Here is a 24,193-nt window from a genome sequence, read left to right on the forward strand (position 1 = left end):
GCAAAGGGTAGCCCCACAGAAGAATGCTGCCTGAACATCATTGCAGAGAGGACAAACTGGTAGCTGCCTCAGAAGGCCCTCTTCAGCAATGCCCTCCACTGACCACCAATGTAGACAGCCTTAGCTGCTCTGCCTGCACTCTGTACCACCAACACCTGGTGCAGCCTGTTGCTAACCACTGAGCCACTTCCAGCTCCTGGGCTTTTTAAACGTTGAATATGGAAGATGGTACTCAGGTCCCCATGCCTGTATGGCAAGCACTTCACTGACAGAGCCACCTCCCCAGCTTGATTTTTTCCTTCGGAGTCATGAGCCCATGTACCACAAGCTTGAAATATACCTTGAATATCACAGACCTTGAAATGCCTACTCTTTCTGACTCTACCTCTTGAGTCCTGGAGTCACAGATGTGAATCTCCAAGACTGGTTTTATGTAGTGTTGGGGTGGGGGTATCAAATGCAGGACTTCCTGCATACTGGGCAAACTCTCTACCAACTGAGCTTTTATCAGTAGCCTAGTATTAATATTACCTATTTTCATCACAGTTGTTATTAATATCCATTCAGGGCCCGGGGGTAGGATGGAATAAATGTGGATGCCTAAGTAGTTTGTACCTGGTAGAGAGGAACTTCCTGGGGTCTGGAGATCACCATATATATATATATTAGACTGCCATATATATATATATATATATATATATATATGGCAGTCTAATCACTGGAGGCCCATGACCTATTTATGTCCTGGCAATCTGAGCTTTGTCCAAATAAGAATGAAGGTTATCTGTGATCCAGTCAGATGCCCTTCTTATGAACCTAAGGAATTCTTTGAGGAATTGTGAGGTGGGAGTCAGTGGTTCATTTTGTGGATCGAGATAAAATACTAAGAAGGACCCCAAAATTCAAGACCACTTTCCTGAAGCCAGACCCACTGCATTGGCTTCATCTTGTGCCAAGCCCAGTCATCTGGGTTGTACAGGTCACTGCCAACTCCCTTGAGCAAGTGGTGGTCGAGATGCCTAGACAACCCGTGTTAACCTACTCTATTGCAGGGAAGAACACTCACATCTGTTTCTATGTCCAAAACATTTACTTCCAGGAAATACTTGCCCCTGCACAGGTGGAGAGGTTTTTGGGGTACCAGATGATATCTGAGAGGACTAGGCATCCTCTAAAAGTCACACAATCAGGCCTAAAAAGGTGGCAATGATGGCAAGGCTTTGGACGATGTGGGGAGAGGATTTTGAGTGTGACAACTTGGATGCTAACTTGAGTGTATGATATTTTGGAGTCTCTGATTGGTTCTTTCCTGGATACTGTTTCGGATGTTTCGGACGCGGCAAGACTGTGTGACAAGCACTGGCCAGCTGCTCCTCCGGAATCATGTCTTCCAGGGGACTTTGCCATTTGTTTTCCTCTCGTACCTGGAGGTGACAGTTGGTGGTCAGCGGCTCTCCCAGGTCTCCTAGAGCTCATTAGGTATGTGAGCATGTGCTCAGGCCCTTACACCTCTGCCTCGCCCATCTCCCATCTCGGTATACCTGTTCCACCTGTCCAAAGACCCGAAGCAGGTTTCCTCGAAGGATGCCTTGTAGTTCCTGTTCACCCCAGCCTCGTCTCAGCAGCTCCTCTATGAGCACTGGGTATGTAGACACATCCTCCAGCCCCTGAGGGAACCTGTGCAGTCACCAGCAGGTGAGCCTCAGACCTGGTATCCTAATCCCAATTCCATACTCAGCCAGGTGGTGGTGCCACATGCTTTTAATCCCAGCTCTTGGGAGGCAGAGGGAGGTGGATATCTGAGTTCCAGGCTGGCCCTGTCTACAGGACAGCCAGGGATACACAGGGAAATGTTTTGGAAAACAAATAAACAAACAAACAAACAAAAAAAGAGCTTGTAGAGAAGATAGTCATCCCACACACTGCTTTGCCAATAGCTCAGAGGGGATGGACCGGCAGGGGCTGGACATGAGATTTCTATGCTTTAGTAGAGGCCTTGAGCTAAAGACATACAGGAGAGCACAGGAAAGAGACCCTGGGGATGGAACAATGTTGAATGGGCAAAGCCAAGGCTATGAGGACCCTGGTGTAGTGACAGCAGCTTCAGACAAACTGCAGAGAAGTAAATACTCACTGCTTGGTGCCGTCATAATCTCCACCAACTCCAATGAACTCGGATCCAATGACTGCCCTGATGTGGTCAAAGTGATCTGGGGAGACAGACAGCAGTTTGGGGCTTTTAGGGAACATGGCCCCGGAAGTAGTCTTGGCTGGTCCCACTCCTCCTTTGTTCACAGTCTAGTTTAATCTAGTCTACTTTATTTCTTCCTGTACATTAAGCCATGAATTCACAGGGAATGGGTTCCAGCAGCTGGGGCTCCTTCCTGAAGTGTGCATCCTGGCTGGAGTAAGCTGGTGCTTCTGTTGACCTTTCTCTTTGGCTTCCTTCCCTTCTCTCTTCTCTTCCTTTCCTTTCCTTTCCTTTCCTTTCCTTTCCTTTCCTTTCCTTTCCTCTCCTCTCCTCTCCTCTCCTCTCCTCTCCTCCCCTCCCCTCCCCTCCCCTCACTCCCTCCTCTCCCCTCCCCTCCCTTCCCCTCCCCTCCCCCTCTCTCTCCCTCTTTCTCTCTCCCACTCTCTGTTTTTTCTTTGCCCAGTTCAGGAAGCTATCTTGGCTCTTAGAATGCTTAAAATGTTCAATCTAAACATTTTCTTGGCAAGAAACTTGCTTGTCTACAACAATGTTATCAGCATGCTGAGGGAAACTATAGATGGTCTTGCCAGGGTAGCTTTAGGTGTTCCTGTTTGAACACTGCCCATCTCCTCGATGTGTACAATATCATTCTTATAGATTTGTGTATATGTGGCCAAAGGAACAACTCTGTATTCCTTAAAAGGTCTCAAGAAAGCTGGAGAGATGGCCCAATGATTAAAAGCATTATCTGATTTTCCAGAGGACCTGAGTTGAGTTCAGTTTCCAGCACTCATATGGTAATCTATATTTCCAGTTTCAGGGGATCTGATGACCTCTTTTAGCTTCTGAGGGTACCAGGAATGTATAGGGTACATAGATATACATGCAAGGAAAACACCCACTCATATAAAATAAATTAATAAAAAACAAACAAAATGCCTGGAGAAATTATAGAGGGTGCCCCTACCCTTCCTTTTGTTTCTTGTTTTAATAAATTACTGGAAGATGGCTTCCATGGCCAAAACAGATCCCCCTACACCCCCCCCCTTTTTTTTTTCAAGATAGGGTTTATCTGTGTTGTCCTGGCTATCCTGGAGTGGCTTTGTAGACCAGGTTGGCCTCGAACTCACAGAGTTCTGCCTGCCTCTGCCTCCTGAGTGCTGGGATTAAAGTCGTGTGCCACCATGCCCAGCATCAGATTCCCCTTCTTGTAGCTGGTACTTCATATACCTGGCACCTGAACTTACAAGCAAGCCCTAGACTAGACTTCAGTTTGGAATGAACGAATTTGAAAAGCCACTGATTTAGGTCATATCCAATCTAATCATGATAGATTCCAGCCTGAAAAACCTGACGGGGCCTCCTGTGGACAAGAGTAGAGATCAAGACAGAGATCCAGGCAGGGGCAGGGTAGATAGGATGCTTTGGTAATCCACAATACTTGGGACACTGCTCTAGAACTGACGGCTTACAAGTCAGTTTGGATTCTTTGACTCTGTTCCAAGAGCATTAGGTGCTGCGTATACTGCCCAGATTGGGACTTTGTTGTTTTTTTGGTTTTTTTTTTTTTGTTTTTGTTTTTGTTTTTGAGACAGGGTTTCTCTGCATAACCCTGGGTATCTTGGAACTCATTCTGTATTATCAGCTGAGTAGATCAAATCCAGGCCTTCCTAGGAGGCAAGCGCTCTACCAACTGAACCGCATCCTGAGCTCTCATCATGGCATTTTTGACTAAACGATTAAGGCTGTGCTGTCACCCCCAAGGCTTCAGGTCAAACAGTGCTATCCAGAAAGCCTAGGAGGAACTTGTTTGTCATTCTCTTGAACGCCAATAAAATTGTCTTTGAGGTTTTAAAAAGAAAAAGGAAGGGCTGGAGAGATGGCTCAGCAGTTAAGAGCACTGACTTCTCTTCCAGAGGTCCTGAGTTCAATTCCCAGCAACCACATGGTGGCTCACAACCATCTGTAATGGGATCTGATGCCCTCTTCTGGTGTGTCTGAAGACAGCTATAGTGTACTCATATAAATTAAATAAATACATCTTTTAAAAAAAGGAAAAGGAAAAAAGGAAAGAATAAAATGAATGCATAGAAAGGTGGGTTTCAGGGGAGAGGGCCTCACCTGCCACTGTGGACACATTGGCTAATGGGTTGCAAGGAAGCACGCCTACAGAGAAGGTCACCATCACGATGCCGCCGTTCTGCTTCTGCAGGGATGGTCAGAGGGACATTCAGCCTTGCTCCCCAACAGAATTATGTGCCTACCTCTAATCCCTGTGAGAAAGCTTTGGGGGGCTAAAGAGGATTTCACCTCCCTGGTTTTCTGTTAGGGAGGAAAGCTTGACCTTGATTTTGATGATGTCTAGACCCTGAGTTTGAGAGGTATAAGAGTTTTATCTTGGGGCTAGAGAGAGAGATGGCTCAGTGGTTAAGAGCACTGACTGCTCTTCCAGAGGTCCTGAGTTCAATTCCCAGCAACCACATGGTGACTCACAACCATCTGTAATGAAGTCTGATGCCCTCTTCTGGTGTGTCTGAAAACAGCTTCAGTGTACTCATATAAATTAAATAAATAATATAAAAAAATAAAAGTTTTATCTTTAGCAATCTCCCTACCGCAGGTTCAAGAATTTAGAGGCCATAGTTTTATGGTTTTGTGGGGCAGAGAATGCTCAGTCTGAGGGCTAAGGGAATGAAAGGACAGGGGGGTTCAAGTCCTGATTTAGGTTCCAGGGCTAGGAAATTTCTCACCAGAAGCTGCAGAATATCGTCAGGAAGATTCCGAGCATTTGGGCACACAGCCCTGGCAGCCGAGTGAGAGAAGATCACAGGAGCCTGTGATACTTCCAAGGCCCGCCGGGCTACAGCATCCGAGACATGGGACAAATCGATCATCATGCCCAAGCGATTCATTTCTGCCACCACCTTCTGCAGGGACAGGTTAGGAGGAGGATGTGGGGGGTACATGCTCGTGCGCACACACACACTTTTATCATTCAGAAAAGGGGTGTGCATTGGTGTGGAGTATCTATCGCTCAGAGTTCTCACCTCACCAAAGCTGGTCAGTCCTTTGACACTGCTGTAGAACCTGTGGATGTCCTTAGATGAGCTCTCTGCCCTGTGGGACAGGCAGGAAGCAATCTGATTAGTGGTCACACCCCTTCAAACTCTCTCCCTCTGTCATCCCACACAGCTAATTCAAAGATCCGGCTTGGCAAAAGGAGGACTCCCAGTCTTGCTTTTACAAAACCAATACCAGCTCCTGTATGTGAGTCTCAGAATACAAGAGCAAATCTTGGTCCTTTGTCCACAAGGGCAGAATTCTGCTTTGGAGGGTTCTGTGCTCACCAGGGTGTGTTGCAGGTGTGTGTGAGCGTCAGATAACGCACCCCCAGCAGGTAGAAACTTCGAAGCACAGCGAGGCTATTGTCTAGTGAATGGCCACCCTCCACACCAATAAGGCAGGCCAGTTTCTGTGTGCTGTTCAGAGCTGTAGGCATAGGTCAGGTGATTATTTTCAGGAGCTAGAGCAGTAGCTTCATCCATCCCCTATACCCTGAATAAGTCCACTTAACTTTAACTGAGGTCACAAGTTCCAGCTCAGAGTAAGAGGCACACATACTGCGAATGAGGTCGATCTGCTCCAGTGTGAGGCGCAGCGCATCCCTGTCCTGGGTCTGGCATGGTACGTAAGCAGACCAGAACTGGAGGCAAAGCCAGGGGTTGGTTTGTGTAGGAGAGCTATCTTGGCCTTTACAACAGACAGACTTGTGGGTTCAAAGGCCACATGTAATGAATGCATACTTGTTCTTACTGACCCCTCTAGCCACAGGCTCATATTATGGCCTTTGTATTTTTTCTTGTTTATTCCCATCTGAGTAACTTGTCATTTCAAGAACACCAATTTCTTCAACCTTCCCCAGCAGCCATGCTGTGTGTGTGTGTGTGTGTGTGTGTGTGTGTGTGTGTGTGCGCGCGCGTGCGCGCGCGCGCTGTACCTGGGCTCCCACAAAGCCTTCTTTAAGCCTATTCAGGTTGGTCTGGCCATGGGTGAAGTTTCTCAGGTTAACATCTTGTAGTCCATTCTGGTAAAATTGCCTCAGGACAAGAGGCAGGTCATTGTGGCTGTAGGAGAGTCAAAAGAGAGGTTAGGTTAGGTCAAATAAAATTTAGTATTTCTGCCTGTGATCCCAGTACTCAGAAGGCTAAGGCAGGAGGATGATTTAGTTTAGGCTACTTCTGGTGAGATCCGGAGTAATCTGGACACACACACACACACACACACACACACACACACACACAGGACAAATAGCTGTGCCTCTTTGGCTTCCAAGTCTAACAGAATAATTCTGACAATTACTCCCATCCTACATTGTTACCCAGACCATACTGAGATCCTCTGAAACCTGGGCTGGGCTAGGCTAGGGCTCCTCGGACTATAGAAGTGGTAAAGTCCACTCCCTGGGAGCCAGCATCTAGGGGTAGGTATTATTAATCCAGCCGGCTCAGAACCCTCTGCATTCCAGGTGTATGTTCAGCCCTGTTTCATTCTGACCGTCCCCCCAAGCCGTCCTTACGCACCCATCTATAAGCGGAAAGTCCTGCATCAGAGCTCTCGTGTGCTCTCGCAGGCCTGGGAAATTGGGGTTGCCAGGGGTGGTTGGAATGCTGAAGATGTCGGGTTTGGTGAGTGTTCTCAGGGTGCTTGGTTCGGTGGAAGCACCAGAGATGCCTGGTTTTATCTGGGTCCGTATTAGAGGCTGTGAAGGCCCTAACAGCAGCATCACCAACAGGAACACTGAAAGCACTTGGCTAAGCACCCAATGACCCTTGAGGCCCGTGAGCGACGTCTTGCTCACGGCAGAGCAAACCGGCACGGATGAAAGTCGCGAAAGCCTGAGAGGAACAGAAGGCAATGATATAATCCTGACCCTCAACTTAAGCCAGGCAGAGACCAAGTCTGGTGAGAAGTTTGAGGTCACCGGATTCCAAACAGCCACTCTGTAGATAGCAAGGTGGCGCAGTACAGCCGCCAGGGGGAGCTACAGCCCCATTATCCCAGGCTCCAAAGGCACTTCCGTGGCCTGGGCAAGCCAAGACCTGCAGGACCCAGTCAGCTCCTGTCTAGGCTTCCTTTGTCCCAAGTCCTCTTGTTTACTGTTCCCAGGGGATCAACCCAGGTGGCTTCCTAGCTGCTTCTAGAGATTCTTCTCCAAGAAAGTAGACCAGTGGTGTTTCTTGAACAGTGTAAGGGCCTCAATCCCTTTGCAGACCACCTTATGTCCCTGACTACTTGCACCCTTCCCTGAATTCTTCAAGGGACACAAGCCCCAAGACACTGACCTCTCCATCTTATCTACTATCCTCTGAAGACTCCATCAAGCAACTGGAAACTATGAAGAGCCCCAACCCTATTCAAGGTGAGGACTGCTCTCCTTCCTCAGCAGATACTGTACCCGCCCAGGACTCCCATTGCTGACCATCTGAGGTGAGAACAGAAGGAGCAACTGAGTGCTTAAGGGAATACTTAGTACCAAAGGAACAAAAGTCTGTCAGCTAGGGAGATGGAAGAAATGAAATACTTTCCAGGGCAGTAGAGAACCCCCACCACCCCATCTCAGCACCTTCCTCCCAGGGCTGCAGGCTGACCTCCTACCTCATTGTGGAAGCCAGGTCAGATGTATGAGTCCTTAGGCCTGGTACTTGGGTCCGATGGCTCCACTGGTATCTGAGGCTCTTGTGGCCTGAGCTCTCCCAGAAACCTCAAGGACTTAGTTCCTGTCCTTGTAAGCCCCACCCTGTTTCCAACTTGAGCCATCACCCTCTCTGCTTTCTCCAGGAACAGCCCCAGCCTCACGCATGTACACACTCATAACACACACACCACATACACATATAACACAGATACCACATAACACATATATAACACATAAACCCCCATACATATACACCCCCCCATATAATACACATCACACACACACACACACACCACAGTACATATAATCCTCCCAACACATACACATACACATAGTGGCCATGTATTCTACATGTTCTTGTAGACCCATGGCTCCAGGTATATATTCAGCAGAGGATATTATTCTCTGGCATCAATGAGAGGAGAGAACTTTGGTCCAGCAAAGGTTTTCCCAGTGTAGGGAAATGCTGAGGTAGGAGAGGGAGGTTGGGAGAGGGAGCTCCTTCATGGAGGCAGTGGATGGGGGGGATGGGTGGAATGGGGATAACACCTGAATTGTAAATACAGAGAATATCCAATAATAATAATAATAATAATAATAATAATAATAATAATAATCCCATCCCTTAAAGCAGATTCAGGATCTGTGCTTACACTCTCTTAGATAACTATTTTTGTTTTGCTCCCTGGTCCTGACTGAAGAGGATCCAGTTTTTGCAACCTTCCTTGGGTACTATGAAGACTTAGAGAGGTTGAGAAGCCCTCTTTTAAAAATGGAGTTGGGATATGATGACAAATGTCTCAGAACTTGAAAGTCATAGGCAAGTGGATCTCTTGAGTTCAAAGCTAGCCTGGTCTACATAATGAGTAAGTCAGATGAGTTACAAAATGAGCCCTGAATTCATACAAATGAATACATATGTTTAAATTTAAAAAAGGAAATGAGCAAACTCTTTAAACAGGAGACAGAAATCTTGGACTACCCAGGATAGATGTATTTGTGTTTTCAGGATAGTAATGTGTGCCTCCTGTAATAGCACTGGGCTAAAAGCAGCTCCTTCTCTGCTACAGCTAGTAAGTAGGTTTCATTGGCCGGCCCACAGTAGGATGTGTATTCCTTTGGGGCTGTGTTTCAGACCAAGGTGTTCTTTACAGGATTCAGACCTAGCTCCTTTCCTTCCCCTCCCCCACTGCCACTTTCTCGTGCGTCCAAGTTGACAAAAGGGAAGAGAAACTCTCAGGTTTCCTGGTATCCATGTTACCATTGTGGGTTTGAGAGTAAATATTACGCTTGTTCTGTTCCTATTCCTAATAAGCCCCAGGAAGTTGAGGGGTATATAGAATACAAATAAATACAGGGGTGGGGGGTGGGGGAGAGTGAGAGAGGTGCTTAAGACACCTGCTGCTCTTCCAGAGCACCAGGTTTGATTCCCAGACAAAATACCCATACACATAAATAGAATAAAACCTCAAGAAAGAAAGGAAGGGACAATTCCTTCTTCTTTCTCTCTCCTCCAGCCGAGCAAGATGCCCAAAGGGAAGAAGGCCAAGGGGAAGAAGGTGGCCCCGGCCCCCACCATCATCAAGAAGCAAGAGGCCAAAAAGGTGGTCAATCCTTTGTTTGAGAAAAGGCCCAAGAGCTTCAGCATTGGGCAGGACATCCAGTCCAAAAGACATCTAACACGCTTCCGCTTCGTCAAATGGCCACGCTACATCAGGCTGCAGAGGCAAAGAGCCATCCTCTATAAGCGGCTCAAAGTACCTCCTGCCATTAACCAGTTCACCCAGGCCCTGGACAGGCAAACAGCTACTCAGCTGCTTAAGCTTGTCCACAAGTACAGGCCAGAGACAAAGCAAGAGAAGAAGCAAAGGCTACTGGCCCGTGCTGAGAAGAAAGCTGCAGGCAAAGGGGATGTCCCAACTAAGAGACCACCTGTCCTCTGAGCAGGAGTCAATACAGTCACCACCTTGGTGGAGAACAAGAAGGCTCAGCTGGTGGTGACTGCCCGTGATGTAGACCCCATGGAGCTGGTGGTTTTCTTACCTGCCCTGTGTCGAAAGATGGGGGTGCCCTACTGCATCATCAAGGGAAAGGCCAGGCTGGGGCGCCTGGTCCACAGGAAGGCATGCACCACTGTTGCCTTCACTCAGGTTAACTCAGAAGACAAGGGTGCTCTGGCTAAGCTGGTAGAAGCTATTAGGACCAATTATAATGACAGATATGACGAGATCTGCCGCCACTGGGGAGGCAACGTTCTGGGTCCTAAGTCTGTGGCTCGCATTGCCAAGCTAGAAAAGGCAAAGGCTAAAGAACTCGCCACTAAACTGGGTTAAATGTACACTTAAGTTTTCTGTACATAAATATAATTTCGAAATTAAAAAAAAAAAAAAGAAAGGAAGGAAGGAAGGAAGGAAGAGAGAGAGAAAGGAAGAAAGAAAAAGAAGTTGATGACTTCAAGGTGTCTTCTTTATTGTTCCCAATCTTTTTTGAAGCAGGGTTTCACTAAACCTGAAGCTCACCATTTCAGCTACCCTGACTGACCAGCAAGCCCAAGGATCTTCCTGCCTCCATCCCATCCTCCCCAATGCTGGGGCTAGAGGCTGCTGGGCCTGACTCAGGTCCATATGCTTACACGTCAAGCATTTTACCAACGTGGCGATTTCTCCTGCCTCTGCTACAGATCATTACGTTTACTTACTTCTTTCTCTGTATGTCTAGAGGTGTGGAGGTCAGAGAACTGGCAGGACTTGGGTCTCTCCTGTCACCATGACTGTCTCAGATCATCAAAGGTAGCAGCAAGCACAGTCACCTGCTGAGCTCAACAGAGTGTTTTGTTTCTAAAGTTTTTTTTTTTTTAATTTTTAATTATTTTACGTGTATGAGTTTTAGTTGCATGTTTGTCTGCCACGTGGATGCCTGGTGCTCTCAGAGATCAGCAGAGGGAATTGGATCCCCTGGGAGTTATAGATGGTTGTGAGTCACCATGTGGGTGCTGAGAATCTAACCCTGGTCTTCCTGAAGAGTGGCAAATGCTACTGACCGTCGAGCCATCTCTCTAGCCCTTACCCTATTTTGAAGCAAGTTACAAGGCTGGGCTCTGGTTCAGTAGAAGAAGAAGGCTTACCTAGAATGTGCAAAGCCCTGAGTTTGAGCAATAGCTTCAAGGGTAAGAAAAAATAAAAAGGCAATGCAAATCATAGACATGTGTTCTATTCTTATGTAAGCATTTTTTTCTTAGAAGGTCAGAACTCTTAAAAAGCAAATCACTATAAAGGCATCATTAAAGCTCATAGTACATTTTCTGACATTATTTTTTGATGGGTGTGTTTGTATTTGTGTATGTACACATGGCTGGACATGTGCTATGGAGTGAATGTGGAGGTCAGAGAACATTCCGTGGGTATCAGTTCTCTGCCACGGGTGACCTACGGATCAAACTCAAGCTTGGTAGCAGATGCCTTTACCAGCTGAGCAGATTGTCTCCCTCTGTAGCCCAGACTGGCATGGAAGTTATTATACAGCTCAGGCAACTCTCAAATTCATTGCAATTACCTTGTGTCAGCTTCCCAAATGTCACAAAACATCTTTATTGTCTTCAACTGTCATGTTCAAATCTCCACGATTGCCTTCTTTCTATAACTATGAGTTTTAGTGTGCAGTGATAAATGCAGTCATGGTTTACTGTGTAGTTCTGAAAAGAATTGATTCTTTGCAATTGACTTGTTGAAAAAAAAAAAAAAAAAAACAAAAAAAAAAAAACTAGTTTTTCCCTTGGCATTTTCCATGGTTTTGAGTTTACTAGTTATATTCTATGACATCTGATGTTTTCCTCAATTCCTTGTATTTCCTGTAAACTGGCATAGTGGGAAAGCTTTTATTTACTTGTCTATTTAGAAGGTGTAAGTTCTGCATTACCCACCCTGTTCTTAACTAGTAGCTTAATCAATCCTCCTTAGCTAGTCAGCCCCATGACTAGCTAAGGTTACCTATAGGTATCTATAGGCATGAACCAATGTAGCCAGTTATAGGAAGGTTTTTGTTTTGTTTTGTTTTTGAGACAGAGTCTGTCTATATATCCCTGGCTATCCTGGAACTCTCAGAGACCCATCTGTTTCTGCCTCTCAAGTGCTGGAATTAAAAGTATGTGTCACTATGCCTGGACTATATGAAGCTCTTAAAACTGTATTTCCAGTTCTTCACCTTAAAAGCTTTTGTTGAGTTGGTATGGGTGTTTAAATCTCTCATTCTCAAAAGTAGTAGTCAGGCTGGAGTGATGGCTCAGAGATTAAGAGCACTGACTCCCTTCCAGAGGTTCTGAGTTCAATGAGATCTGATGCCCTCTTCTGGTGAGTCTGAAGACAGCTACAGTGTACTTATATATAATAAATAAATCTTTAAAAATTAAACTATGGGTCAGAAAGAAAGTGCACCCAAGGGTTCCTTATAGGCACATGACTTTAAACACTAGTTTCTCTGTGAAAGAATTTACTTTAAGGGAACAGGAAGGCTTGACTTGGTCTTTGGATTCAAGTCAAAGACTGTTACAGAAAATCACTCTGCTGGGCAGAAGGGACCTCCCCTGCCCCCAGTGTCAGCATGAGCTGAAATTAAAGGAACACATAAATCTTGGGTATGGGGTTGGGAATGGGTTTGCTGGACTTTGTCCACAGTGTTCTTGCTCCAGCTAGCAGGTCTCCCTGGGGTTCTTTATTCTGTCTCCTGGGACCTCAGGCATGAGTCTCCTTGATCAACTTCTGCTCGTTTCTTCTAGTTTTAGGAAGTCCAGCCACTCCTGGCTTGTGCTGGTGGCTTCTGGCATGCATCAGAGTAGAGTCTACTCAGAGAGGCAGCCCCCGGTTCAGTTCCTCTGTATCCTCTCTCTACACTTGTCTCCTCAACTCAACCACTCCTTTCTGCTGCACAAGAAGAGACTCTAGAGGACTGAGAGGAGGGTGGAATGGGCTGTTCAGAGCAGCTCTACTCTGAGCCTCCTTGCTCACGGCTAATTGGCATGCTGGTGGGTTCTTGACTGCATAGAGTGCAGGCAGAGCAGCTAAAGCTGTCTACATTGGTGGTCAGTGGAGGGCATTGCTAAAGAGGGCTCAGCCTTCTGAGGCAGCTATCAGCCATTCTTCTCTTTGGGGATGTTCAGGCAGCATTCTTATGTGGGGCTACCCTTTGCCACCATGTTTCAATTTCAGACGAGGAATCTTCGCCCTGGGACACCCTAGATCTTGGTCCGACTCTTCCTGAACTCGCTGTCTCTTGGGAGCCCGCCTGGGCGCTGGCTTCTCTTCCTCAGCCTTTGCAGGTGTGGGAAGTGGAGCATCCCCATAGACACGGTAGCCTCCAATCAGGCAGTATGTCTCTCCATGCCAGGCCATCTGGGCCTGTGCACACTCTCTGTAGAGGACGTGGTAGTATCCGGGGGAAGAAGGAGCTGTGGGAGGCACGGACGCTGCAGGGAAAACCAGAACTCGTCAGTCACTTCTGCTTTCTCCTCTGTGCTCCTGAGTCCTTCCTCTATCCCTCCCTGTTTCTGGCTGAGGTCCACCTCTCTGCTTGGCACCCAGACACTGCCTTGCTCTGCCACTGCTCTGGGTCCCCTCGAAGGGCTGCCTCTGTTAAAGGACTTGGCTTCTGGGGAGCCTGTGGGAGTCGTGGGAGGCCAGCATGTGTGGCCCATGTCCATAAGAATGGTAGAGCCTTGAGCTAGCTGCAGTTGAGACCCCTCATTTTCTCCTCCCACAAATGAGAAGGGTTTTTTAAAGGTTTGCCTTTCCTGAGCTTTAATGAGTATGTTTGGAAAAAACAGTGTAAGATAGATTTGTTAAGAACTGGTCCCACCCTGGTTGGCAAATCTTCTTAGGACCTGTTTATTCAAACTTCCTATTTCAACCACACGTGACTCTAGCCTGATTTTAGCTAGATCTTGATTTTTTTTTTTTTTTTTGAGACATTATTCTATTGAAGTAAAGGCCATAGCTGCAAGTGGCCATGCACTAACACTCTGTCTGACTCTCTCTCTCTCTCTGTGTGTGTGTGTGTGTGTGTGGGTGTGTGTGTGTGCGTGCAGGTTCACAGGCCAGAGGAGTGTGTCCAGTGTTCTTTCCTGTCATTTTTCTTCATGTCTTTGGGGCAGAGTATTACCTTGAACCTGGGACTTGCTCCCTCCCACCAGGCTAGGAATCAGCGAGGCCCACAAATTCTCCTTTCTCATATGCTACACACCTCATATTACAGGTATTTATGAGCCCCCATACCCATTTTGTCACCTGTGATCCAAACTCAGGCCCCCACGAGTGTACAACAGGCATTTTTAAACACCAAGCCATCTCTGAAGCATCCCCTACCTCCTTCCTGAGGCAATCCACGTTGTCATGGTCATAACTACTCTGCAACTCTTAGGTTCTAGCTGTCTTCCTGCCTTAGTCTCCCAAGTAGTGGTGTCTATGGGCTTGATCCACTGTCCAGCTCTGATGCCAAATACTAAGAGCAGACAAGAGGTCCAGAGACGAACTCCAGGGGCTAAGTTTACTCCCAAAGACATTTTTCATATTGGCCCAAGTTCTGGGACACCCTTTCCTTATCTGTTGGAATAACCATACCAACCCCCCATTCCCTTAGGATGAGCTAGACTGCTGGCTTGTATGCTTGAGAGAGATACACGCCCCTTTATGTTATGCTAATTGGCCCAGTCACAAGCCTACTCCGCACCTGGTTCCCGTTTCCAGTTGCCCTAGGTTACAGACTTCACCCTAGGGAAATTGCATACATCCTCTGTAATTACCTGAGTGTCTACACTGAGACTGGAGTCAGTGGTGACAGACTGCAGTTCAAGATGGAGTAAAGCATTTCTGGGAGTGTCTTTCTTTCAAACCCTTAGGCCTGTTCGGTCCCCTCCTCCCTCCATCTCCGAAGCACCTGCAGCTCTCCATTCTTCTCATTTGTGTAACAACTTCCTTTCCTCTGGTCCTCACCCGCTCAGACTGGCATGTTTGATGGTGGTCGACCTGTGGGTTTTCTATGATGGCATGGTTAAAGCGCCTGGATCTGAATGAGGTTTTATCAGGAGCCTTTATCAGCTCTTCTCCCGGTGCTCTGTTTTTCGTTTGACAAGTAAGCACGCTTGGTTTTCAAAGTTTTTGTTTGTTATTCCAAGACAGGATTTCTCTGGGTAGCCTTGGCTGTCCTGAAACTCTTGAAGACCAGGCTGGCCTCAAACTCAGAGATGTCTGTTTCTGCCTACCAAATTCTGGGATTAAAGGAGCACACCAAACCTCTGCCCAACTATCTAATCTTTGAAAAGAAATCAATTATTTTTTAAAAAGATTTATTTATTTTATGTATATGAGTACACTGTAGCTATCTTCAGACACACCAGATGAGGGCATCAAATCTCATTATAGATGGTTGTGAGCCACCGTGTGGTTGCTGGGAATTGAACTCAGGACCTCTGGAAGAGCAGTCAGTGCTCTTAACCGCTGAGCCATCTCTCCAGCCCCCAACCTTTAACTTTTTAAAGGGTTATTTCATTTACTTCTAGTGTTTTGCTTACATGCGTGTCTGTACACTCCATCTGTGCCTGGTGCACAAGTAGGTCAGAATAAGGTATTGAATTCCCTGAACTGGAGTTAATGAGTTGTTATAAACTACTGTGTGGGTGCTAGGAATCGAATCTGAGTGGTTTGCAAGAGCAACAAATGTTCTTAAGCACAGAGCCATCTCTGTACCAAGACACTTGGTTTTATTCTGAGTCTATTCAAGAATCTTGGAACTGGAGAGATGGCTCAGAACTGAAGAGTTTGTAACCTTGCAGAGGACATGCTCTGACACAGTGGCTCACAACCACCTGCAAGTCTGCTGCTAGGGTATCTAGCTTCCATGGACTCCTATATCATGTGGTGCACATAAACTCATGCAAGCAGTAAATATTTTTATCTTTTTATATCTATTTATCTAGCTAGCTAGCTACCATCTATCCATTTATCAACTATCTATAATTTGCTTATCTATCTGTCCATGCATTTATTTATCAATTATCTATCTATCTGTATGGATATCTTGCTTGCATATATGTCTGTGGGTGACCAATGACTGAGAAGGTTAGAAAAAGGGTATCAGATCCTCTGGGACTAGATTTACAGACTGTTGGGAGGTGTCATGTGAGTTCTTCGAACTGAACCAGGTTCTTTGGAAGACAGCTTTTAATTACTGAACCATCTTTATAGCTCCGGTAATAATTATTTTAAATGGATTTATTTTATTTCATTTTTAATTGTGTGTGTGTGTGTTGCAGAGGCCAGAGTCTTCACAGTCTCTGGAACTGGAGTTACATGCAGTTGTAAATTGTCCACCCTAGATGTTGGGAACTACATTTTTGTCCTCTGTAGGGGTGGTATAAAGTGCAGGCCATGCCAATCAGAAGAACAGATAAGGTTTCTGCCTGCCTACCTTCCTATGCCCTCTGTTCTGTTCCCAACTTCCCAATCTGCTGCCACTCCTTCCTGCCACACTGTCCTCTACTCCCCTGCTGCTGTGCCCCTGCCTCCACCTGAAGTGGATATCTGCTGCTCAGGTGTGGGCCAGGCTAATCAGAAGAACAGGTAAGAGGCCTACCTGCCCTTGAAACCCTCTCTCATACCAAAGACCTGACCCACTGCCACCCCTTCCTGCCCCACTTCCACAACCCTCCCCCACCTCCATGGATGACTACAGCTCACTCAGGTGCAGACCACCCCACTCAGGAGAACAGTTCGAAGGCTACGCCAGTTATAAGAACAGATAGGTGAACTCAGGCAGACTCACTGATGGACCAGAGGCCATGCCAGTCACACAACTCTAGCTCCAAACTTAGACAGAGACTTCCTACTGGGACTACACCAAAGACTAGAATTTCAGATAGGTGGCCCACCCATGGACCTTTTCCACTCTCTCAGTGCCCCACCCCCACTATTCCAATCTTCTCATCATTATGTCCCATCCCCAGTTTAGGCAGAGATACCCTGATGGACCAAGGACCACACTAGCTACCAGAAATCTAGCCTCCAGCTCAAACAGAGATTCCCTGAATCAGAGGTCATGCTGGCTGCCAGGAATCCAGGCCACAAAGATTAGAAGACCAGGGATGGAGAGATGGCTCAGTGGTTAAGACCACTGACTGCTCTTCCAGAGATCCTCAGTTCAAATCCCAGTAATCACCTAGTGGCTCACAACCATCTGTAATAGAATCTGATGCTCTCTTCTGGTGTGACTGAAGACAATTACAGTGCACTTATATATAATAAATAAGTCTTAAAAAAATAAAAAAGATCAGAAGACCAAAGAGGAAATAGAAACCAAGGAACAAAAAACCCAACCAACAAAGACAAACTCAGAAATTGACACCTAGATCTTTAATTACTCCAAACCCAAATTCCTAGACACCAGTGTAAGAGCAAAGTCAACAACAGTCAGGGAAATATGTCACCACCAGAGCCCAGCTATCCAACTACAGCAAACCCTGAATATTTCAACACAGCTGAAGCACAAGAAAAATCAACTTAAAACAAACTTTATGGGGGCTGGAGAAATGGCTCAGTGGTTAAGAGGGCTTCCAGAGGTCCTGAATTCAAATCTCAGCAACCACATGGTGGCTCATAACCATCTGTAATGGGATCTGATGCCCTCTTCTGGTGTATCTGAAGACAACTACGGGATACTTATATATAGTAAATAAATAAATCTTTAAAAACAAAACAAAAATCCCAAACTTTATGAAGATGATTGAAGTCTTTACAGAGGAAAATAAATCCCTTAAAGAAATTCAGGAAAACAGAAACAATTAGAGGAGATGAATAAATCTTAAAGCTAAGAAGAAACAAACAATCGGAAGAAAGAAATAAAACCGTTCAATACCTGAAAATGGAAGCAGAAACAATAAAGAAAACACAAACTGAGGGAATCCTGGAGATGGAAAATTTAGGTAAGTGAACATGAACTACAGATGCAAGCATCATGAACAGAATACAAGAGATGTAAGTGAGGATCCCAGGCTTTGAAGATACAATAGAAGAAATAGATATCAAAGAAAATGTTAAATCTAAAAAATTCCCATAAAACACCGAGGAATAAAATAGAAGGAGAAAAAAAAAATCCCAGCTCAAAAGTCACAAAATATTTTTAACAAAACCATAAAAGAAAAATTTTCCTAAGCTAAAGAAGAACATACCTATAAACGTACAAAAAGCTTACAAAATATCAAGTAGATGGACCAGAAAAGAAAGTCCCCCACCATATAATAATGAAAACACTAAACATACAGAACAAAGAAAGAATATTAAAAACCTTGATGACTAAATCACACCCATAGGCAGACCAATTAGAATTACACCTGACTTCTTTTTTTTTTTTAATAATTGAGTCTTTTTTTAAAATTTCATATATGTGAGTACATTGTTGCTTTCTTAAGACACACCAGAAGAAGGTATTTTATTCTGTTACAGATGGTTGTGAGCCACCTTGTGGTTGCTGGGATTTGAACTTGGGACCTCTGGAAGAGCAGTCAGTGCTCTTAACCGATGAGTCTTCTCTCCAGCCCTACACCTGACTTCTTAACAAGGCTCTGAATGTTAGGAAGAAGACATCTGAATAGATGTCCTACAAACTCTAAGAGTTCACAAATACCAGCCCAGACTTCTTTTCCTAGCAAAGCTTTCAGTCACCATTGATGGAAAAACCAAGATAGTCCATGACAAAGTCAAATTTAAATAACAGCTATCCACAAATCCAGCCCCACAGAAGGTACTAGAAGGAAAACTCCAACACAAGGAAGTTAACTATACTCATGAAAACACAGGAAATCTATATTACACCAACAAAACCAAAAGAGGGGAAGTGTGTACACAAACACACATGCACCATCACCACCACCACCAAAATAACAGGAACTAACAATCTTTGGTTATTAATATCTATCAATGGGCCCAATTCCCCAATAAAAAGCTGAAGACTGGATAGGAAAACAGGGCATTCCCTCTGCTGCATTCAAGAAACAATATCAAAAATAGACATTACATCAGAGTAAAGGGTTGGAAAAATATTTTCAAAGCAAATGGATTAAAAAAGCAAGCTGGTGTAACTATTTTAAAATCTAACAAAATAGGCTTCAAACCAAAATTAGTCAAAGGAGATGGGGAATGACACTTCATACTCATTAAAGAAAAAATGATGTTGCAGTTTTTGATGTTGTTAAGGCAGGGTTTCAATATGTATGTAGCCTTGACTGCCCTGGAACTCACTCTATAGACCAGGCTGATCTCAAGCTCAGAGAGATTCACCTACCTTTGCCTCCTGAGTACTGGGATTAAAGATGTATGCCGCCATACTTTCCTTCCTTCCTTCCTTCCTTCCTTCCTTCCTTCTTTCATTTCTCCCTTCCTTTTAAAGATTTATTTATTTTATATATGAGTACACTGTAGCTGTCTTCATACACACCAGAAGAAGGCATCAGATCCCATTACAGATGGTTGTGAACCACCATATGGTTGCTGGGAATTGAACTCAAGACCTCTGGAAGAGCATCCAGTGCTCTTAACCTCTGATCCACCTCTCCAGTCCCCTTTCTTTCTTTCTTTCTTTCTTTCTTTCTTTCTTCCTTCCTTCCTTCCTTCCTTCCTTCCTTCCTTCCTTCCTTCCTCCTTTCTTCCTTTCTTCTTTTGAGACAGGGCAATTTTTTTTTATGTAGCTCTGGCTGTCCTGTCTACTCTAAAGACCAGGCTGGCCTTGAACTCACAGAGATCTGCCTGCATCTACCTCCTGAATATTGGGTTAGTGGCGTGCCACCATGCCTGGCTAACACTTCAATTCTTAACCTTACACATTAATAATGAAAGACTTCAATACCCCACTCTCTCAATGAACAGATAATTTAAGCAAAAACTAAACAGAAATATTGGAGCTAACAGACCTGATGAACCAAATGGGCCTAACAGAACATTTCACCTGATCACAAAATAATAATACTTTCTTTTCAGCACCTCATGAAACTTTCTCCAAAATTAATCACATACTCAGTCACAAAAGAGATTTCCACAGATACAAGAAAATGGAAATAACCCACTGTATCCTATCTGTTGGAGTAACCTTTTCTTCACCCTGTGTGAAGGTGTGTCTCTGTATGTTCAATTGTTAGTTCTACAGAGAGATAAGTGCTGGCAGGATCTTGGCGTTGCTATTTTAATGTCCTATTACCAGCTTTTTTATATTGTAAATATTTGTCTTTCCTTGCTAACCTAGAGGCAATCTAGAATTATATCTGGTTGCTGTATTAAAGAACTGATGGACAATAGCTGGGTGGGAAGTGGAGTGCAGAACTTGAGAGGGGGAAGGAGGGGCATGCTGGGAAAAGAAATGAGACATGCAAAGATCCCATGTTCACAGCAGGGACACAGAGATGAACAGATGGACCAGAGCAGAGAGGTAGAGCTAGCCACATGGAAGGATATAGTGCCAGGATTAGTCAGGTTAAACTAGATAGCTGGTTGAGGGACTTCCCTAGTAAAAGACCTAAGAAAATCTTAAAAAGCTTCTGTGTCATTATTAATCCTACTGGCAGGCCCAAAAGTCCTGCTATCCCCATCAGACTAGCACAGACTAAAGCTGAAGTTCAACTACAGAAACAACAGAAAGCCTACAAACTCATGGAAACTGAACAGCTCTTTACTGACTATGGGGTCAAGGCAGAAATAAAGAAAGAAACTGAAGGCTTCCTAGACTTAGGTGAGAATAAATGCGCAGCACACCCAAACTTATGGGACACAATGAAAGCAGTGCTAAGAGGAAAGTCCATGCCACTAAGTGCCTTCATAAAGAATTTAGAGACATACCAGCAACTTAACAGTACACACAAAAGCACTAGATCAAAAAGACACAAACACATCCAAGAGAAGTAGAAGGCAGGAAAGAACCAAACTTGGGGCTGAAATCAATCAATTAGAAACAAAGAGAACAATACAAAGAATCCATGGAACACAGTTGGTTATTTGAGAAAATCAACAAGTTAGATAAACATTTATCCAAACTAACTACAACAGAGAGAATATCTAAATTAAGCAAATCAGAAACTAAAAGAAATTGAAAAAGCAAAAAGAAATGGACATCTTGGTACATAACACTTATGAAGATTAAATTAAACAATTTAAAATAGACCTGTACTCCCTAAGGAAATAGAAGAAGTCATTAAAAGTCTTCCAACCAAAGAAGCCCAGGATCGGGCTTTTTTAGCATAACATTCTGCTAGACCTTCAAAGAACAGCTAATATCAATACCACTCAAGGTATTTCACAAAATAGAAACAGAAGAAACATTGTCAAATTCATTTTATGAGGTCACAGTCACCCAGATACTCAAACCACACAAAGATTCAACAAAGAGAATCAGACCCATTTCCCTCATGCAAAAAAAAAAAAAAAAAAAAAAAAAAAAAAAAAAAAAAAAAATTCAATAAAATACTTGCAAACTGAATCCAAGAACACATCCACCATGGTCAAGTAAATTTCATCCCAGAGATGCAGGGGAGGTGCATCATACAAAAATCTGTCAATGTGACCCACCATATCAATAAACTGAAAGAAAAACAGGATCATCTATCTCATTTGATGCTGTAAAAGACTTAGACAAAAATCCAAATAAAGATCGTGGAGAGATCAGAGATACAATGGACAAAATTAAACATAATAAAGACAATATATCACAAGCCAAAAGCCAACATCAAATTAAATGGAGAGAAACTCAAAGCAATTTCACTAAAATCTAGAACAAGACAAGGCTCTCCCCTCTCTCCATATCTATTCAATATAGTACTTGATGTTCTAATTAGAGCAATAAGACAACTAAAGGAGATCAAGGGGATACAAATTGGAAAAGTAGTCAGAGTATCACTATTCACAGATGATATGATAGTATACATAAGTGACCCCATAAATTCTACCAGTGAACTCCTAAAGCTGATAAACACCTTCAGCAAAACCTTCAGCAAAGTGGCTAAAGACAAGATTAACTAATAAAAATCAATAGTGCTCTTATATACTGTACTGGCTGGTTTTGTGTCAACTTGACACAAGCTGGAGTTATCACAAGGAAAGGAGCCTCAATTGAGTTTTGAAATGCCTCCATGAGATCTAGCTGTAAGGCATTTTCTCAACTAGTGATCAAGGGGGGAGGGGCCCGCCCATTCTGGGTGGTGCCATTCCTGGGCTGGTAGACCTGGGTTTTATAAGGAAGCAGGCTGAACAAGCCAGGGAAAGCAAGTCGGTAAGTGACATTTCTCCAGGGCCTCTGCATTAGTTCCTACTTCCTGACCTGCTTGAGTTCCAGTCTTGACTTCCTTTGGTGATGATCAGCGATATGGAAGTGTAAGCTGAATAAACCCTTTCCTCCCCAACTAGTTTCTTGGTCATGATGTTTGTGCAGGAATAGAAACCCTGATTAAGACATATACAAACTACAACCAGGCTGAGAAAGAAATCAGGGAAACAACACCCTTCACAATAGCCACAAATAATATAAAACATTTTGGGGTAATTCTAACCCCAAGTGAAATACCTGGATGACAAGAACTTCAAGTCTCTGAAGAAGATAACATAAGATGGAAAGGTCTCCCAAGCTTGTGGACTGGTCAGATTAATTTAGTAAAAATGGCCATCTTACCAAAAACAATCTACAGATTCAACACAGTTACCACGAAGATTCCAGTGCAATATTTTGCAGATCTTGAAATAATATTCAACTTCATATGAAAAAACAAAAAAACTCAGAATAGCTAAAACAATCCTATACAATAAATACTTCTAGAGTTATCACCATCTGTGGTTTCAAGGTTAAAAGCATAACATTAAAAACTTCATGGAATTGGCATAAAAGCAGACAGGTTGATCAATGGGATCAAATCAAAGACCCAGATATAAATTCACACACCTATAGACACCTGATTTTTTTTTAAATAAAGAATCTAGAAATATACAATGGAAGATGGAAAGCATCTTCAACAAATGGTCTAACTGAATCTCCCATGTAGAAGAATGCAAATAGAGACATAACTATTGCCCTGCACAAAATACAAGTGTAAGTGGATCAAAGGCCTCAACAACAACAACTAAAACAGTTACTCTAGACCTAATAGAATTTGGGAGTAGCCTTGAATTTATTGACACAGGAGACAACTTCCTGAATGGAACACCAATAGCACAAAACTAAGATTAACAGTAAATGGGAACTTTATGGAACTGAAAAGCTTCTGTAAAGCAAAGGACACTGTCAGTAGGACAAAACAGAATGGGAAAATATTTTCATCAATACCACATCTGACAAAGGGCTAATATCCAAAATACATAAAGAATTCAAGAAACTAGACATCAACAAACCAAATAATCCTATTAAAAGTCACGTACAGGGGGCTAGAGATATAGCTCATTGGTTAAGAGCACTGACTGCTCTTTCAGGGGTCCCTAGTTCAATTCCCAGCAACTACATGGTGGCTCACAACCATCTGTAATGAGATCTGATGCCCTCTTCTGGTGTGTCTGAAGACAGTGACAGTGTACTCATATAAATAAATCTTTTAAAACTGAGTTTGAACGTGCCACACATGGTACCTTTAATCTCAGCACTCAGGAGACAGAAGCAGGCTGACCCCTGTGTTGAAGGCCAGCTTGGTCTGCATGGTAATTTCAGGATAGCCAGAGCTACATAGTTGTGAGACACTGTCTCAAAAAGAGGGGTAGGTGGAATCATTTTATAGTCCAAAGGGAAAGCTAAGTTAATAAAGATTAGAAGCTTTCTAAATAAACAGTTGTCCAGAGATAACATGTTATTTGTCCTCAATATTGAGCATGAATAGTTAGTTGGTCTCTGGGTGAGTGTTAGACTATTTCTTCTTATCATGTCTAGAGAAATTCTGAGGGGTTACATCAAACCTAGGATGAACATACAGTCCCCAGTGAAGTTACATGTACCCCAAAGGCTCTTTGTGCAGATAGATATAGACTTACTTGAATAACATCCTTCACAGGGGACAGAGGACAAGTTAGAGTTAATATAAAAGATTCGATCAGTCATTCTCAAACAGGCCGACTTGTATGTCGTATAGAAACAATAGAAACTTTTTCCTAAAGGATCCAAGTTGCTGTAGTTATATTGCCATGGAAACTAAGGGGTGTGATGTCATCACTACCTACTGAGGTCACATATGGAACCTGTGACTTGAGGGATAGTCTTCCAGGCCTTGATGCTTAAGGGAAGCTGGGCAAAGGCAGAAAGAAATCCTGTCA

General features: G+C 44.0%; 2 protein-coding genes and 1 pseudogene across 3 annotated transcripts; 1 reads left to right on the forward strand and 2 right to left on the reverse strand.

Annotated features, from left to right (window-relative positions):
• Positions 1-1,114: 1,114 nt before the first annotated feature.
• On the reverse strand, positions 1,115-7,924 carry LOC308436230 (dipeptidase 2-like). The gene is made up of 11 exons (XM_080937089.1): positions 7,847-7,924; positions 6,772-7,086; positions 6,189-6,315; positions 5,813-5,894; positions 5,539-5,680; positions 5,239-5,308; positions 4,942-5,118; positions 4,313-4,397; positions 2,135-2,210; positions 1,542-1,677; positions 1,115-1,424 (listed from the first exon to the last, which is right to left on the reverse strand). Exons 1-11 carry the CDS (start codon positions 7,849-7,851, stop codon positions 1,179-1,181), a joined length of 1,461 nt encoding a protein of 486 aa, XP_080793215.1. The 5' UTR covers positions 7,852-7,924; the 3' UTR covers positions 1,115-1,178.
• A 1,485-nt stretch (positions 7,925-9,409) lies between these two features.
• LOC308436248 (large ribosomal subunit protein eL8-like) lies at positions 9,410-10,263 on the forward strand (annotated as a pseudogene). Its single transcript has one exon. The product of its transcript is annotated as a large ribosomal subunit protein eL8-like (transcript).
• A 2,794-nt stretch (positions 10,264-13,057) lies between these two features.
• On the reverse strand, positions 13,058-23,981 carry DPEP2NB (DPEP2 neighbor; the record flags this gene model as incomplete). Its single annotated transcript, XM_080937135.1, has 2 exons — positions 13,058-13,344; positions 23,915-23,981. The coding sequence occupies 2 exons, from the start codon at positions 23,979-23,981 to the stop codon at positions 13,058-13,060; spliced, it is 354 nt and encodes a 117-aa protein (XP_080793261.1).
• Positions 23,982-24,193: the final 212 nt, after the last annotated feature.

This window comes from Micromys minutus (assembly GCF_963924665.1).
Source record: "Micromys minutus genome assembly, chromosome: 24".
Taxonomy (NCBI): Eukaryota; Metazoa; Chordata; class Mammalia; order Rodentia; family Muridae; genus Micromys; species Micromys minutus.

Coding starts and splice junctions, on each gene's coding strand:
- LOC308436230 (XM_080937089.1), bottom strand. Junction 6,316..6,771: donor GACTTTCCGCTTATAGATGG/GTGCGTAAGGAC, acceptor ACTCTCCTACAG/CCACAATGACCTGCCTCTTG. Junction 1,425..1,541: donor TCTTTGGACAGGTGGAACAG/GTATACCGAGAT, acceptor TGTCACCTCCAG/GTACGAGAGGAAAACAAATG.